Source organism: Rana temporaria, chromosome 2, assembly GCF_905171775.1.
Source record: "Rana temporaria chromosome 2, aRanTem1.1, whole genome shotgun sequence".
Taxonomy (NCBI): Eukaryota; Metazoa; Chordata; class Amphibia; order Anura; family Ranidae; genus Rana; species Rana temporaria.
The window spans coordinates 347,256,451-347,271,260 of record NC_053490.1 but is presented as its reverse complement, the minus strand read 5'-3'; the positions used below and the strand labels follow the sequence as shown (position 1 = coordinate 347,271,260).

General features: G+C 44.7%; 1 protein-coding gene across 1 annotated transcript in view; it reads right to left on the bottom strand.

Annotated features, from left to right (window-relative positions):
* The window catches only part of PIK3C2B (phosphatidylinositol-4-phosphate 3-kinase catalytic subunit type 2 beta), a 1,746,470-nt gene that overhangs the window by 1,136,602 nt on the left and 595,058 nt on the right, over positions 1-14,810 (bottom strand). The window contains 1 exon segment of the mRNA XM_040339537.1: positions 1,086-1,119. Coding sequence (XP_040195471.1) covers positions 1,086-1,119 — 34 coding nt within the window.

The following is a 14,810-nucleotide window of genomic DNA, read 5'->3' as shown; positions in this document are numbered from 1 at the left end:
TCCATTTCTTAGTGAACTTTTCATTCATGGGATCTGAAAAATAAAACCTCTTTTTAGGAGGAACAAAAATTCTGTCAGGATGTTCCCAATCAGCATACACTGCCTCTTTCAACAGGTGGTGTAGGGGGGAGGCCTGTGTGGTCTGAAGAGGCCTCGGGGATCCCAAAGAGGACCAGGGAGGCTCAATGACCTCAGTAAGAGGCAACTTAAAGGCAGAGGCCAATCTTCACCCATCACAGCAGGTCCCTGTCACATGAGGACCTTCAAGGACTGGGTACCCTTTTCATGTATGGGGTCCACTCCTTTGGACCTGTACAGCACCCTGCAGGAATGCCTTAGCGCTGTAGTGTCTAGGATTCCACTTTGCATGGTTCAGCACCCGGAGGCAGCTTACAGGCAAAACCTTGCAGGATTTTGAGTCTTCTTTGCGAGGTTCGAGTACCATTTATCTAAGCATATAGCCTTTGTCAAATGGATCTGATCGGTCAATCCCTTGATTCATTTTTGGAACCGTTTGTGGGAATAGAGAGCTGGAGCTCAGCGAGCTCAAACAAACATGCCCTCCACCTTGAAGACACTGATAAAAAACCGAAGTAAATTCCTGTATGGGAAGGGTTATTATAGAGGATCACTTCCTGTCCAAAGACCTTGGTCTACCAGTGTCCATTCACCCAATGATGGAGTATAATTCAGCAGGTAATGAATATTAGCCTGACTCTGTGTCCCATGATGTATGAAAAAGAAAAAACAAACCGTCTAGAGCAGGGATATGCAATTAGCGGACCTCCAGCTGTTGCAGAACTACAAGTCCCATGAGGCATAGCAAGATTCTGACAGCCATAAGCATGACACCCAGAGGCAGACGCATGATTGGACTTGTAGTTTTGCAACAGCTGGAGGTCCGCTAATTGCATATCCCTGGTCTAGAGTTACAATCCGTCCTTACGTCACATGTAGTGAAACTGTAATAGCACAACATTTGTGACTTGCTTTGTTATATTTTTGCATAATGTTTATAACAGCAGTAATAATTAAGAACAAAACACACATACAATATACACACAAAAATAAACATGTACAAATACCTCTATTCTCTCTTTTGGTCAGTAAGTTAGGATCCTAAAAAACAAAAAGAAAAAACACATACTAGTTATTTGGAAAGATACAAAAACATATTAAAATTAAAGTGTTAGTCCAACCAAAAGTGACATATTAATTATCTGTAGTGTGTGAAGCCTCGGATACTCTAACAACAAGATTTCCCTGTCTTTGTTCTCAACTCCCTTTCGGTATAACTGGTCGTTTTTAGTACCCCTGAAACGTTCTGTGCCTCCAAGAGGGTGAGAGGTAACTGTTTTTATAGCCACATCATATAGACCCAGAAACTCATACACAGATATCTGATTATCACAGTACATGAGAGATATTAACCACTTGCTTACTGGGCACATATACCCCCTTTCTGCCCAGGCGAAATTTCAGCTTTCGGGACTGCGTCGCTTTAACCGACAATTGGCCGGTCATGCGACGTGGCTCCCAAACAAAATTGACATCCTTTTTTTCCCACAAATAGAGCTTTCTTTTGGTGGTATTTGATCATCTCTGCGGTTTTTTTTGTGTGTGCTATAAACGAAAAAAGAGCGACAATTTAAAAAAAAAAAAAACAACACAATATTTTTAACTTTTTGCTATAATAAAGATCCCAATTTTTTTTTAAAAAAAAAAGTTTTTCTCGGTTTAGGCTGATTTTTTTTTATTCTTCTACATATTTTTGGTAAAAAAAAAAAAAATCGTAATAAGCGTATAGTGATTGGTTTTCAAAATAGGGGACAGAATTATGATTTTTTATTTTTTTTTTATACTTTTTTTTTTTACAAGTCATGGCTGGGATCTGCGATTTTTATTGGGACTGCGACATTATGGCGGACACATCGAACACATTTGACACATTTTTGGGACCATTCACATTTATACAGCGATTGGTGCTATAAATATGCACTGATTACTGTATAAATGTGACTGGCAGGGAAGGGGTTAACACTAGGGGACGAAGAAGGGGTTAAATGTGTTCCCTACTAGTGATTCTAACTGTGGGGGGAGGTGACCAATCTGTGTCACTATGTACAAAAGACATAGCATCGGTCTCCTCTCCCTGACAGGACGTGGATCTGTGTGTTTACACACACAGATCCACTACCTTGTCTGTGTGACATCCGATCGTGGGAACCTGGCGAACATTGTGGCCGCCAGGCATGCGCATCGGCAACCCAGCGAAGCGGTGGTCGCACGCGCCCCCCAGTGGCCGGAGGACCCGAGGACGTCAATAGACGTCCTCCCGGCATTGTAGAGCCACCTTGTGGCTGTCGATATACAATGGCCGGGGCTCCTAGTGGTTAAGTTAGGCAATTGTGGCAATTGTTAGGTGACTTGACTCTTTTATCTACCAAAAATAAACCCTTTAAATCATGATGCAGTGCCAGTAAGTAAATGTCAGTAAAGTATCTAGATGGCTTTGAAACTTTAAAAAGCTTAAAAGCATTACAATATTTTGGTTATTATTTCTTATTGAAGATTAGTGGAACAAGTGTGCTCATTCCAGAATAGTCAAGAATATACATAAAATTCTTAAGAGTGTGTTAACAGGTGCAGCAGAGGAACGTTGAGTTATAAGCTGCATTCACACCTTGGCGTACACAATCGCTGCGTTTTGTCCCGCGAATTGCGGCGACAAATTGTGGCGTTTTGTACTGATAAAACGCGGCGATTGTGAATGCAGCCTTACCCCCTCTATAGAGATGGTTCACATCTCCTATGCCGAACGCCGAAAGCCGCCGGAAAAAAAGGTCCGGGACTTCTTTTCAGGCGGCAGGCATACGGCGTTCGGCGTGGAGATGTGAACCATCTCCATAGAGGGCAATGTGAAATCATCCCTCCAGCGTCTTGGGGGCTGCTGCGGCGTCTCACTACAGGCGTATATACGCCTAGGTGTGAACGGGGGCTAAGACAATAGGAAATACTGTATGTGCAGGAGAAGAGTGTGAAGGGTATGACAGCAAGAAGCATGTGCAAAAGAGAGGTGCTGAGGGTAAGACAACAGGCACTACGTGCAACAAAATAGGATTTTTATAACAGCTTACCTGTAAAATCATTTTTCTTGGAGTACACAATGGGAAACAGAGCCTCTATTCATTACATAGTGGGCTGTATGGTCCCCAGAGCTGATTGGACACTGGCACAACCAATGAAGACAAGTTCCCCTCCATATAACACCTCCCCTAATGGAATTACCTCAGTTTTTGTAGCAAAGCAGTAAGGTTCCCATAAGAAGGGGGGGGGAACCTCTGTGGTGTACTCCAAGAAAAGGATTTTACAGGTAAACCGTTATAAAAATCATATTTTCTTTTTTCGTACACCAAGGAACACAGAGCCTCTATTCATTACATAGTGGGACGTCCCAGAGCAATGCTCAATGAAGGGTGGGAGACACAGATCAAGCAGGCCGCTAACGGACAAGAAGCCATATACTGCTGCCTGCAGCAGTATGCCCAAAAGTGGAATCATCATTTCCTTTTACATCTATCTGATAGAATTTGGTAAACATATGGACTGAAAACCAAGTTGTATCTTTACAGATCTGAGCCATTGAAGCCTGGTGATGCACTGCCCATGAATCACTTATTGCCCTGGTAGAGTGCGCCTTAACAGAAAAAGGAGTAATCTTGTTCCTTAAACCATAAGCTTGAATAATTACTTGTCGAATCCACCTAGAAATGGCGGATTTTGATGCCGCTTGGCTCTTCCTGGGACCATCTGGCACAATAAACAAAACATCTGTTTTATGTAACTGAGCAGTTGCCTGCAGATAAATTTTACTGCTCTCACTACATCTAGAATGTGCAGTAACCTTTCCCCCGCTGACCGCGGGTCAGGAAAAAAGGAAGGGAAAACAATGTCCCGATTTAAACGAAACGTCAACACCACCTTTGGATGAAAGGTAGGATGAGGGCGTAGTACAATTGTGTCCTTGTGACAACGTAAATAAGGCTCTTTATAATCCTGCCACTGACTGATCTATTACAAGCAGATTGTCTAGGTAGGCTGTCACCGATATGCCCCGTGCCCTCAGTTTTGCCAACAGAAGGGCCAGAACTTTTGTAAATACTTGGTGCGCGGTTGCCAAACCAAAGGGCAGAGCCACAAATTGGAAGTGGCGATGTTCTACCGCAAACCTTTGAAACTTTTGGTGAGCAGGATGGATAGGCACATGTAAATATGTGTCTTTGATGACTATAGACGCCAATAATTCTCCGCCTTGTAGGCTGGCGACCACGGATCGAATCGTTTCCATTCGGAAATGGCGATTATTCAGAAACCAATTCAGAGATCTTAGATCCAGGATGGGTCAAACGTCTCCATTTGGCTTTGGAACCACAAAGAGGTTTAAGCAAAAACCTAAACCTTGCTCCTTTAGGGGTACTTCCATGGATTACCCCTTGAGACAATAAGTGACCCAATCCTTAGTAAAAGGATTTTCTTTTTACTGGATCTTTGGAGAGCCTTGAACTTCGGAACCGGTAAGGTGGGATCTCTCGAAATTCCAGCTTGTTCCCTAAAGATACTGCGTAAACTACCCACTTGTCCTGGATCTCTGTCTGCCATACCGCTGAAAACTGCTGAAGCCGTCCCCCCACTCGGCCGAGTGGGGGCGCCTATTCATAAAAAGGCTTTGGGGTCTTGCTTGTTAGCTTTCGAACCCCATGGTTTCTTGCTCTTCTGAACCTGGCTTTCTTTAGCCTTTGTGGCTGGCTAAAAAAATGCCATCTCCACTGGCTGGAGGAAGATCTTCCGGGAGTCGGAGAGAAAGAACGTTTAAAACAAGGGACGCCTGTTTTTCTTCTTCTCTGGCAATAGGGTAGTTTAACCGCTCAATATCTTTTGGATATATTTTTCCAACTCATCCCCAAAGAGGTGTTCGCCATGGAAGGAGAAACTGGCCAAAAGCTTTTTGCATGGAGCTTCCGCTGACCAATGCTTTAGCCAAATAATTCTGCGCATATGCACCAGCTGGAGGGTGAGGCGAGATGCTTGCTGAACAGAATCTCTCATGGCATACACTGTAAAACATACGGCCTTAGGCAAATTCTCCCAAAGTTTGAACCCAGAGAAAAGACAGGTGATTCAGTTAACTTTGTGGAGGGTAACTTAAATGTAGAGCGCACTGATTCAGTATAACATTGCACCTGCAATCTCAGAACCTGGGAAGCAGAGAAAGTCTCTTCTGCTATCCCTGATCCCTCTGACTCCTCATCCTTATCCCCTGGTGGTGCAACATCATTCTTATCCTCATTATCCTCAGATTTTTCTGTAAGGAGATCTAAAACAACAGAAGGAGATCTACTTCGCTTGTTGTCCCTTTGTGAGGACTTTGCAATTAAAGTAGCGATTCTCCCTTCTATGTTGTTCAGGGCTGCGGTCAAAGTGTCCTCAGTGACATATGCAGGCACCAGCACCGGCACCACAGAAGAGGCTGCTACTCCTGATAGAGGCAATAGCTCATCCTGTACAGGTGCGTCAGATATTACGGCTAGAGGCCCCTGTCTCAGGCGGCAATGCTTTTTTGTTTTTAGTTCCAGAATTTCTTCTTTGGGAAGACATATTATTAAGCAAAGCCAAGGTACCAAAAACGCATATACTACTGTGCTAGTTTAGCCTTTCACATAAAGTCTGCAACTAGTAACACACAGGTTCATGCTGGAGTAGGTGTCTAAATGTGGGAGTGCTTAGCCAACCACATCTTGCGTGCCCTTTTACACTGCTGTGTCCCTTCAGGGAAAGTTCCAGGCTTGTGAGGCTCTTTTATGACCTCCTGTTTGATTGCCGTTGGAATAGCGTGCCCGCACACGTGTACACCATAAAGTGTGCGCAACCTAGGGGCTAATTGCGTCGTCTGAGATGAGGGAGATCCCTCTGACCCCTGTCTGGGAGGAGAGAGTGGCGGTCATCCATGGCAGAGCTCTGCAGCGGAAGGAGTGTGCTGTCTGGAGGACCTGACACTGTTCTGGAGCATGGTGAGTGGAACTCAGCTTTTTACTCCCTCTAGTGACGGACAAAAAGAAGACACCTATCCAAAAAATAGGAAAGGTCCTTAAGCTCCATGCTTAGGACTCTCTTCCTGGCTTACCTTATCCCAGCCGCAGGTTTTCTGCTGAGACCAGACAGATACCAAACTTTAGCCATCACGGCAGGTATGTGTGCCAACCTTCGGGGATATGGGTTCTGATTTAAAGGAGACCTCTTCCCTGGGCCTGGTAAAGGACTCTGCCAGGACTTTTAGCGTACAGTGTAGCGAAAGTGCTGGACCCTAGAGCCCAGTCCTCTGAAGAGAGACATTACAGGTGACACCTTGTTCACGAGGCCTGGATAGCATCCAGAAGAGTACAACATATATGAAAACAAGAAGGGCAGGAGAGAAGTAGGCAGGGTATGAAAGCAGCAGTATGTGTAATGCCGCGTACACACCATCGTTTTTTCAAAATGCACTAGCAAAGCGCGGGTTTAAAAACTTAGTTTTAAACATCGTTTTAGCCCACACAAGGTAATTTTTTATGACACAAAAAACGACGTTTTGAAAAACGACATAAAAAATTGAAGCATGTTCGAATTTTTTTTTTGTCGTTTTTCAGAAGACATAAAACAATGTTTTCCCCACACACGGTCATTTTAAATGACGTTTTTAAAAATGTCGTTTTTTTTCATCACAAAAAACGACCGGCATTAGATGAGTGCGGACAGTACCACAGCAGGCAATACATGTAAGAGAGGAATGCCTGAGAATGTGCAAATGAGGAATGCACAACAGTGGGTAATATGTGCAGGAGAAGAATGTGAAAAGTAATATTGGCAGTACTGTATATGCAGGAGACAAGTGCCAAAAGGTATGAACATGGGAAGTATGTGCAGGAGAGGAGGATGAAAAGTAGGACATTGAGGAAAATGTTGCGGTCCACTTGTGTCCACCAACAGGTGGTATAAATAAGAAGGAAGCGCTTTGTCACTAAATATACTGAGCTGCAACAAACTAGGTCAATGTATGCCAATCCTTTTTGGACATTGACAGCCCTACATCTTCTGGCTGATACACAAATATCTTTATAGGACTGGTGTGGGTCTGTTTTTCCTCACAGTAGTTTTTTTTTTTTTTTTTTTTGAGTATTATACTTTATTTATGACATTTTATCCATAGTTTTAGACAAACCTTTGGTTTTTTTGGTGCCCAAAAAGTCCATGGTTCTTTCACTCCATATTACATTGATACTTTACAGCCTGGGAGAGGACATTGATAATTGCTAGCGATAATTGCAAATCCAGCAGACTGGTTGTACCCAGGTTGATCGACCAATCAACTTGGTATATTCAACTTGCCCACACACTGTTCGAATCTCGGGAGGAGATTCGAACCATCTATGGCTGGCCTAACTGACCATTGTGGTCTCTATTCCCTGAGTTTCTCAGCCATTATCTCCCCCATCACTTAGCTTACCAAACAAGGCATCCATTTCTATTGGACTACTGAGACCTTTGAAACCTTGAAGGAACGATTTACCACCACACCTGTTTTAAGGTCATCCTGATTCTACCTTGTCTTACATCTTAGAAGTGGATGCATCGGAAAGCGCAGTTGGAGCAGTCTTGTCGCCGCGACAGGGCCCAAAAGGATGTGATCTACCCGCTTAAGTTCTTTTCTCGAAAGCTTACCCAACCAGAAAGGAATTGTGACGTAAGAGATTGGGAGCTTCTGGCGATCAAAGCAGCATTAGAGGAATTGAGGTATTTGCTGGAAGGAACCACTCATCCAATACTAATCTTCACAGACCATACAAAACTTGAATATTTACAAACTGCAAAACGTCTCAGACCACACCAAGCCCACTGGGCGCTCTCTCTCAAGGTTCGACTTTCATATCACTTGCAAACCTGGATCAAAGAACATCAAACCTGATGCGTTATTACGCATGTTTGAGGATCTAAAAGACATACCTTCACCAGATGATATCTTACTAGCCGGAAGCTTCCTTTTGTTACAGTCAGGCCTACTACCACAATTGCAGCAAGTCTCAGCAGGTAAATCCAGTCCTCCAGGTGTCACATTGCAGGCAAAGAACGACCTACTATCGAAAAAGGAGCAAATCAGCCAAGTGGCTGTCTTATGCCGCGTACAGACGGTCGTTTTATGCAATGTAAAAAAACGACGTTTTCTGTGAAGTAAAAAACTACGTTTTTGAAACTTCAATTTTCAAAAACGACGTTGCCTACACACCATCGTTTTTTCACAATGCTCTAGCAAAGCGAGGTTACGTTCCCCACGTTTTTTTTCCATTGAAGCTCGGTTCATAACTAGCTTCTGGGCATGCGCGGGTTCAAAAACGTTGTTTTAAACGTCGTTTTTTGCTACACACGGTCAATTTCTGTGACACAAAAAACGACATTTTGAAAAACTACACATAAAATTGAAGCATGCTTCAATTTTTTTTTGTCGTTTTTTACAAGACATAAAGCGACGTTTTCCCCCACACACGGTCAATGAAATTGACGTTTTTAAAAACGTCGTTTTTTTACATCGCATAAAACGACCGTCTGTATGCGGCATTAGGGTTCTGCCATGATCACCCGTTAGCAGGTCATTTCAAAATCCACAAGACCATAGAGTTGGTACTATGTACAGTTGTGTTCAAAATTATTCAACCCCCAATGCTGTAAAGGGTTTTAGGGAATTTGGTGTACATTTGTAATTGTATTCAGAATGAAATCCTACAAGGACTTCTTAAAGAACCATATGCAACTAAAATGACATCAATTGGTTTTGTAATACAGTAGTCAATGTTTATTTTGTGAATTCTTCATTTACACAATTATTCAACCCCTTAAAGACTACCACTCTGAAGAACAGAGGTTCATTGAAGTGTTTTCAATCAGGTATTGAAAACACCTGTGGATGTCAGGGAGCAGCAATAAAGCCTAATAAGCACCAATTAGGCAGCTTTAAAATGACTGTGATACTCAGCTCCTTCTAGACATTTACTGCTGTGGTTACAAACATGGTGAAGTCAAGAGAATGGTCCAGGAAGACAAGAGAAGAGGTGATTACTCTTCACAGGAAGGGCAATGGCTATAAGAAGATTGCAAAGATGTTAAACATACCAAGAGACACCATAGGAAGCATCATTTGCAAATTCAAGGCAAAGGGCACTGTTGAAACGCTACCTGGTCGTGGCAGACAGAAGATGCTAACTTCGACTGCTGTGCGCTACCTGAAGCGTAGAGTGGAGAAAAGTCCCCTTGTGACTGCTGAAGAACTGAGAAAATATTTGTCAGATGTGGGTACTGAAGTTTCTGCTCAGACAATACGGTGCACACTGCGTAATGAAGGCCTCCATGCCAGAACTCCCAGGCGCACCCCCTTGCTGTCTCCAAAGAATAATTAGAGTCGACTGCAGTATGCTAAAACGCTAAAAGTCATGTGGACAAACCACAGAAGTCTTGGGATTGTGTTCTGTGGACTGATGAAACAAAATTAGAACTGTTTGGGCCCATGGATCAACGCTATGTTTGGAGGAGGAAGAACAAGGCCTATGATGAAAAGAACACCTTGCCTACTGTGAAGCATGGCGGGGGGTCAATCATGCTTTGGGGCTGTTTTGCTTCTGCAGGTACAGAGAAGCTTCAGCGTGTGCAAGGTACCATGAATTCTCTTCAGTACCAGGAGATATTGGATGACAATGTGATGCAGTCCGTCACAAACCTGAGGCTTGGGAGACACCTTTCAACAGGACAATGGTCCCAAGCATACCTCCAAGTCCACTAGAGCATGGTTGCAGATTAAAGGCTGGAAGATTTTGGAGTGGCCATCGCAGTCACCAGACTTAAATCCGATTGAGAACCTCTGGTGGGACTTAAAGAAAGCAGTTGCAGTGCGCAAGCCTAAGAATGTGACTGAACTGGAGGCTTTTGCCCATGACGTATGGGCGAAGATACCTGTAGATCGCTGCAAGACACTTGTGTCAAGCTATGCTTCACGTTTAAAAGCTGTTATAACTGTAAAAGGATGTTGTACTAAGTACTAAGATTGAATGTCACTTGGGGGTTGAATAAAACTGATAATGATGTGAGCACAGAAAAGACATTTGTGGTTATTTCATTATAAATGTTATGTTATATTTGTCTGACCTACACGTGCTTCTTTGATTTAATTGTAAGCAGGATGACTGAATGATCAAAATCAATGTCAAACTGGCCAAAACAATCAATTTCAGTGGGGGTTAAATCATTTTGAATACAACTGTACATTCTGGTGTCCTGAATGGGAGAAGGATTGCAAGGATAATGTCAACTCATACATGATCTGCATTCGGAGCAAGAACACCTAAAATAAAGCTTGGGGTCTACTTAGAACCTTACTTGTAGCTGACAGACCTTGGAAAATGATTGCCATGGACTTTGTTGTTGAGCTTCTACCATCTGAAGATTGGTCTATTTTTGTGGTGATGGATCGCTTATCAAAAATGGCACACTTTGGGGGCGTGGCTAGCCGGCAGAGAATATGGATGCTCACTCACACAGCTCCTCTCTGCCAGGGGCCAATAGGGGGAAATACAGCGGCTCGAAGCCTCATTTTACAGCACCAATGGGATATCTTGCGGGGACACACCAGGATGCCTTCCAGCAAGAGAAAGAAGGGTACACAGCTGTGTAAACTACCCGATTACTTATTGCTACAGTGCCATTACACGGACCAAGATGGTGGCGGTAAGCTGAGAGAGCACACACGTGGCTCTCGTACTCAGAGCAGCACGGCCTCACAATCAGATGCAGGATACCACTACGGCAGCCTGATGAAGGGACAAACCTCTACACCTCCGTCATCGTGATCCAGCCCGGCCAAAAGCAGGCAAAAAATAGACAGCCCAACAGCAGAAGGCATGGAGGTAAGCCTGGAGTCATCTCTGGATGATACCAGGGAATTACAGGACTCAATCACAGTAATGGACACAATGCTTAAGGACATGTGTCGGGGCTGGGCTCAGCCCTTCCTTCTCTGTGCTGGCAGCTCAGCGGTCAGCTAATTGCCAGCTCCCATCTCTCCACAGTGATCCACCTGTTGATGATCCTGCTCATCAGCTCTGCCTACTTAAAGCCTTCCAGTTCATTTGCTCTTTGCCTTTGTTAACATCACAAGAGACTTTCTCCTGCATTCCTGTTGAAGACCTGCTTGACCGATGTTCCCCCTGGCTACAGATCCTGCTTACTGTACTACTACTCTTTTCGCTGGCTCTTGGACATTGGCTTGGCCGACTACCAGATCCGGTTACTCTGGCTATGTTTTGACTACGCTTACCCCGTTTACCTTTTTATTTGTATTATCAAACAAGTGTGATTTAACTGTATTTCTGTCTCGGTCTGATTCATGGTTTCTGACAACATGTTAGTGTCACCGAGATCCACATAGCATGCTGATATCATTGCCCTGACCAGACAATTTATAACTGAAATATCCACAGTTAAGGGTTTTGCATGTGGAAAAAAAAATGGGGGAATTAGCTTCTACCTTCAATGAACTGGTGGATGTCCACAACGACAGGGATGATGAAATGATGCAAATGAAAATTAAGTTGGCAAATTTAGAGGACATGTCCAGGAAAAATAACATTAAAATCAGAGGAATTCCTGAGACAGTGAAGCCCCCTGACCGGAAAAAATACTTTACTGATGTCATGACAGCAGTCCTCCCTGATGCACCCCTGGAAGATCTTCTAATGGACAGGATCAACAGGCTGCCCAAACCTAAACACATTGCATCCCATCTACCCAGAGACACTATTGTCAGGATCCACTTTTACCACACAAAAGATAATTTTATGGTGGCTGTCAGGCACTGATACTAACGTCCGACCTGCAAGACTTGTCCTTCGCAGACCTGTCAGCCTTCATTATCTAACAGCACAGGCAATGGGCCACCATAACGAAGCCCATGAACAACCACAATATAGCCTACCACTGGCTATATCTGGCGAAGCTACTAGTAACGAGGGAGGGCAACAACTATGTGATCACGAATGTGAAAAAAGGCATCTGCCTTCTGTGAGAATGGCAAATTATTGCCCCCGGATCTGCGGCTAGTAAAAAAATAGGATTTTTATAACAGCTTACCTGTAAAATCCTTTTCTTGAAGTACATCACAGGACACAGAGAAGCATAGTAATTACTATGTGGGTTATAGAGAGTACCTTCAGGTGTGGACACTGGCACGCCCTTAAGGCAAGAAGTTCCCTCCCCTATATAACCCCTCCCATACCAGGAGTACCTCAGTTTTGTAGCAAGCAATAAGTGTCCCAAATACCCCAAAAGAGGGGCGGGTGCTCTGTGTCCCGTGATGTACTTCAAGAAAAGGATTTTACAGGTAAGCTGTTATAAAAATCCTATTTTCTTTATCGTACATCACAGGACACAGAGAAGCATAGTAATTACTATGTGGGACGTCCTAAAGCAATGCTATGAGGGGAGGGAGACCCCAAGAAATAAGCCGGGCGCCATCAGACATGAGGAATCAAACTGCAGCCTGCAGCACACTGCACCCAAAGGCGCTCTCCTCATTCTTTCTTATGTCCAATTGATAAAATTTAGTGAAAGTATGGACAGACGACCATGTCGCGGCCTTGCAGACTTGAGCCATGGAGGCTTGATGATGCACTGCCCAGGAAGTACCCACCGCTCTAGTGGAATGTGCTTTAACCTTTAACGGGGGAACCTTTCCCCTCAAGCCATAGGCTTGAGTAATGACCTGCCGAATCCATTTGGAGATAGTGGACTTCGACGCTGCCTGCCCACATCTGGGACCTTCTGGCAGGATAAACAATGTATCAGTTTTCCGGACCTGAGCAGTAGCCTTAAGATAGATCTTAACTGCTCTTAATATGTCTAGCGTATGCAAAGACTTCTCCCTTGCAGAACTAGGTTCTGAGAAAAAAGAAGGGAGAACAAGATCCTGATTCAAATGAAATTTTGAAACAACTTTAGGTAGGAAAGCCGGGTGGGGCCGTAGGACCACTCTATCCTTATGGAATATAAGGTACGGTTCCTTACAAGATAAGGCCGCCAACTCCGAAACCCTCCTAGCGGAGGTTATGGCTACCAAAAATATCACCTTCCTGGTCAGAAGGACCAAAGGAATATGAGCCAAGGGCTCAAATGGTTGTTTCTGTAAGACAGAAAGGACCAGATTCAAATCCCATGGACACAAGGGAATCTTGACTGGTGGACTAAGCCGGATCACACCTTGCAAAAAGGTTTTGATCAGGGAATGTGTAGCTAGTGGCCTTTGGAAAAAAATCGATAAGGCCGAGATCTGGCCCTTAATGGTGCTTAGGGCCAACTTCATGTCTGCCCCTAACTGCAGAAACTCCAGAATTCTGCCAATGAGATACCTCCGGGGATGCCAACCCCTGGTCTCGCACCAGGCCACATAAGATTTCCAGACTCTGTAATAAATGAGTCTGGATGCCGGTTTTCTGGCATTAATCAAAGTAGATGCCACCGCATTAGAGAGACCCCTTTTCTTTAAGATATGGGACTTAATAGCCAAACCGTCAAATTGAGAGACGGTAAGGAAGGATGGAATATTGGCCCCTGGGCCAATTGGTCCGGCCGAAGCGGAAGGGACCACGGTTGCCCCACGGACATCCTTACAATGTCCGCGAACCAGGCCCTTCTGGGCCACGCTGGAGCCACCAGAATCACTGGTCTTCCTTCAGACTTTACTCTGCGAAGAAGATGGGGTAATAATTGCAGCGAAGGAAACGCATACATTAGGGAGAACTGGTCCCATGGGAACACCAGTGCATCCGTGCCGTAAGCAAGTGGATCCATTGTCCGGGACAGAAAGTTGCCCACCCTTGCATTGAACCTCGATGCAAAGAGATCGACATCTGGTGTTCCCCACCTCTGACAAATGCTCTGGAAGATGTCGGGGTGAAGAGTCCATTCCCCCGGAAGCACCTGTTGGCGGCTTAGGTAGTCTGCTCGCCAATTGTCTATTCCCGGAATGAACACTGCAGATATGCATGGGACATATTTCTCTGCCCAGGTCAGGATTTGATTCACCTCTCTTTGGGCTGCACGACTTCTTGTGCCCCCCTGGTGATTTATGTATGCCACGGCAGTGACATTGTCTGATTGAACCCTGACCGGAAGACCCTTCAACCTGTCTGACCAAGCTGACAGGGCTAGATAGACTGCTCGAATTTCCAGCAGATTTATGGGTAGAGACCTCTCGGAGGCTGACCATTTCCCCTGGAGAGACAAACCTCCCAGGACTGCACCCCAGCCTAGCAGACTGGCGTCCGTGGTCACAACCTGCCATGTCACGGGAACAAAGGACTTCCCCTTTAGCAGGTTCCGGGGAACCAGCCACCAACAAAGGCTCTGCCGGACTGACTGGGAGAAAGACATAGGGAGATCCAAGGCTTGAACCTTTTTGTTCCAAGCGGACAGAATGGCATGTTGAAGCTCCCTTGAGTGGAACTGCGCAAATGGAACGGCCTCGAACGAGGCTACCATCTTTCCCAGTAACCTCATACAGAGGCGAATGGGAGGCTGACGCTTTGCTTTGACTAGTTGAACTAGTTCTCTTAAAGCCTCGAACTTCCTTTGGGGCAGGAAGACCCTTTTTAGCTTTGTGTCTATGAGTAGACCCAAATATTCGAGCCTTTGCACAGGCATTAAGGCTGACTTGTCCAGGTTGAGAACCCAACCCATGG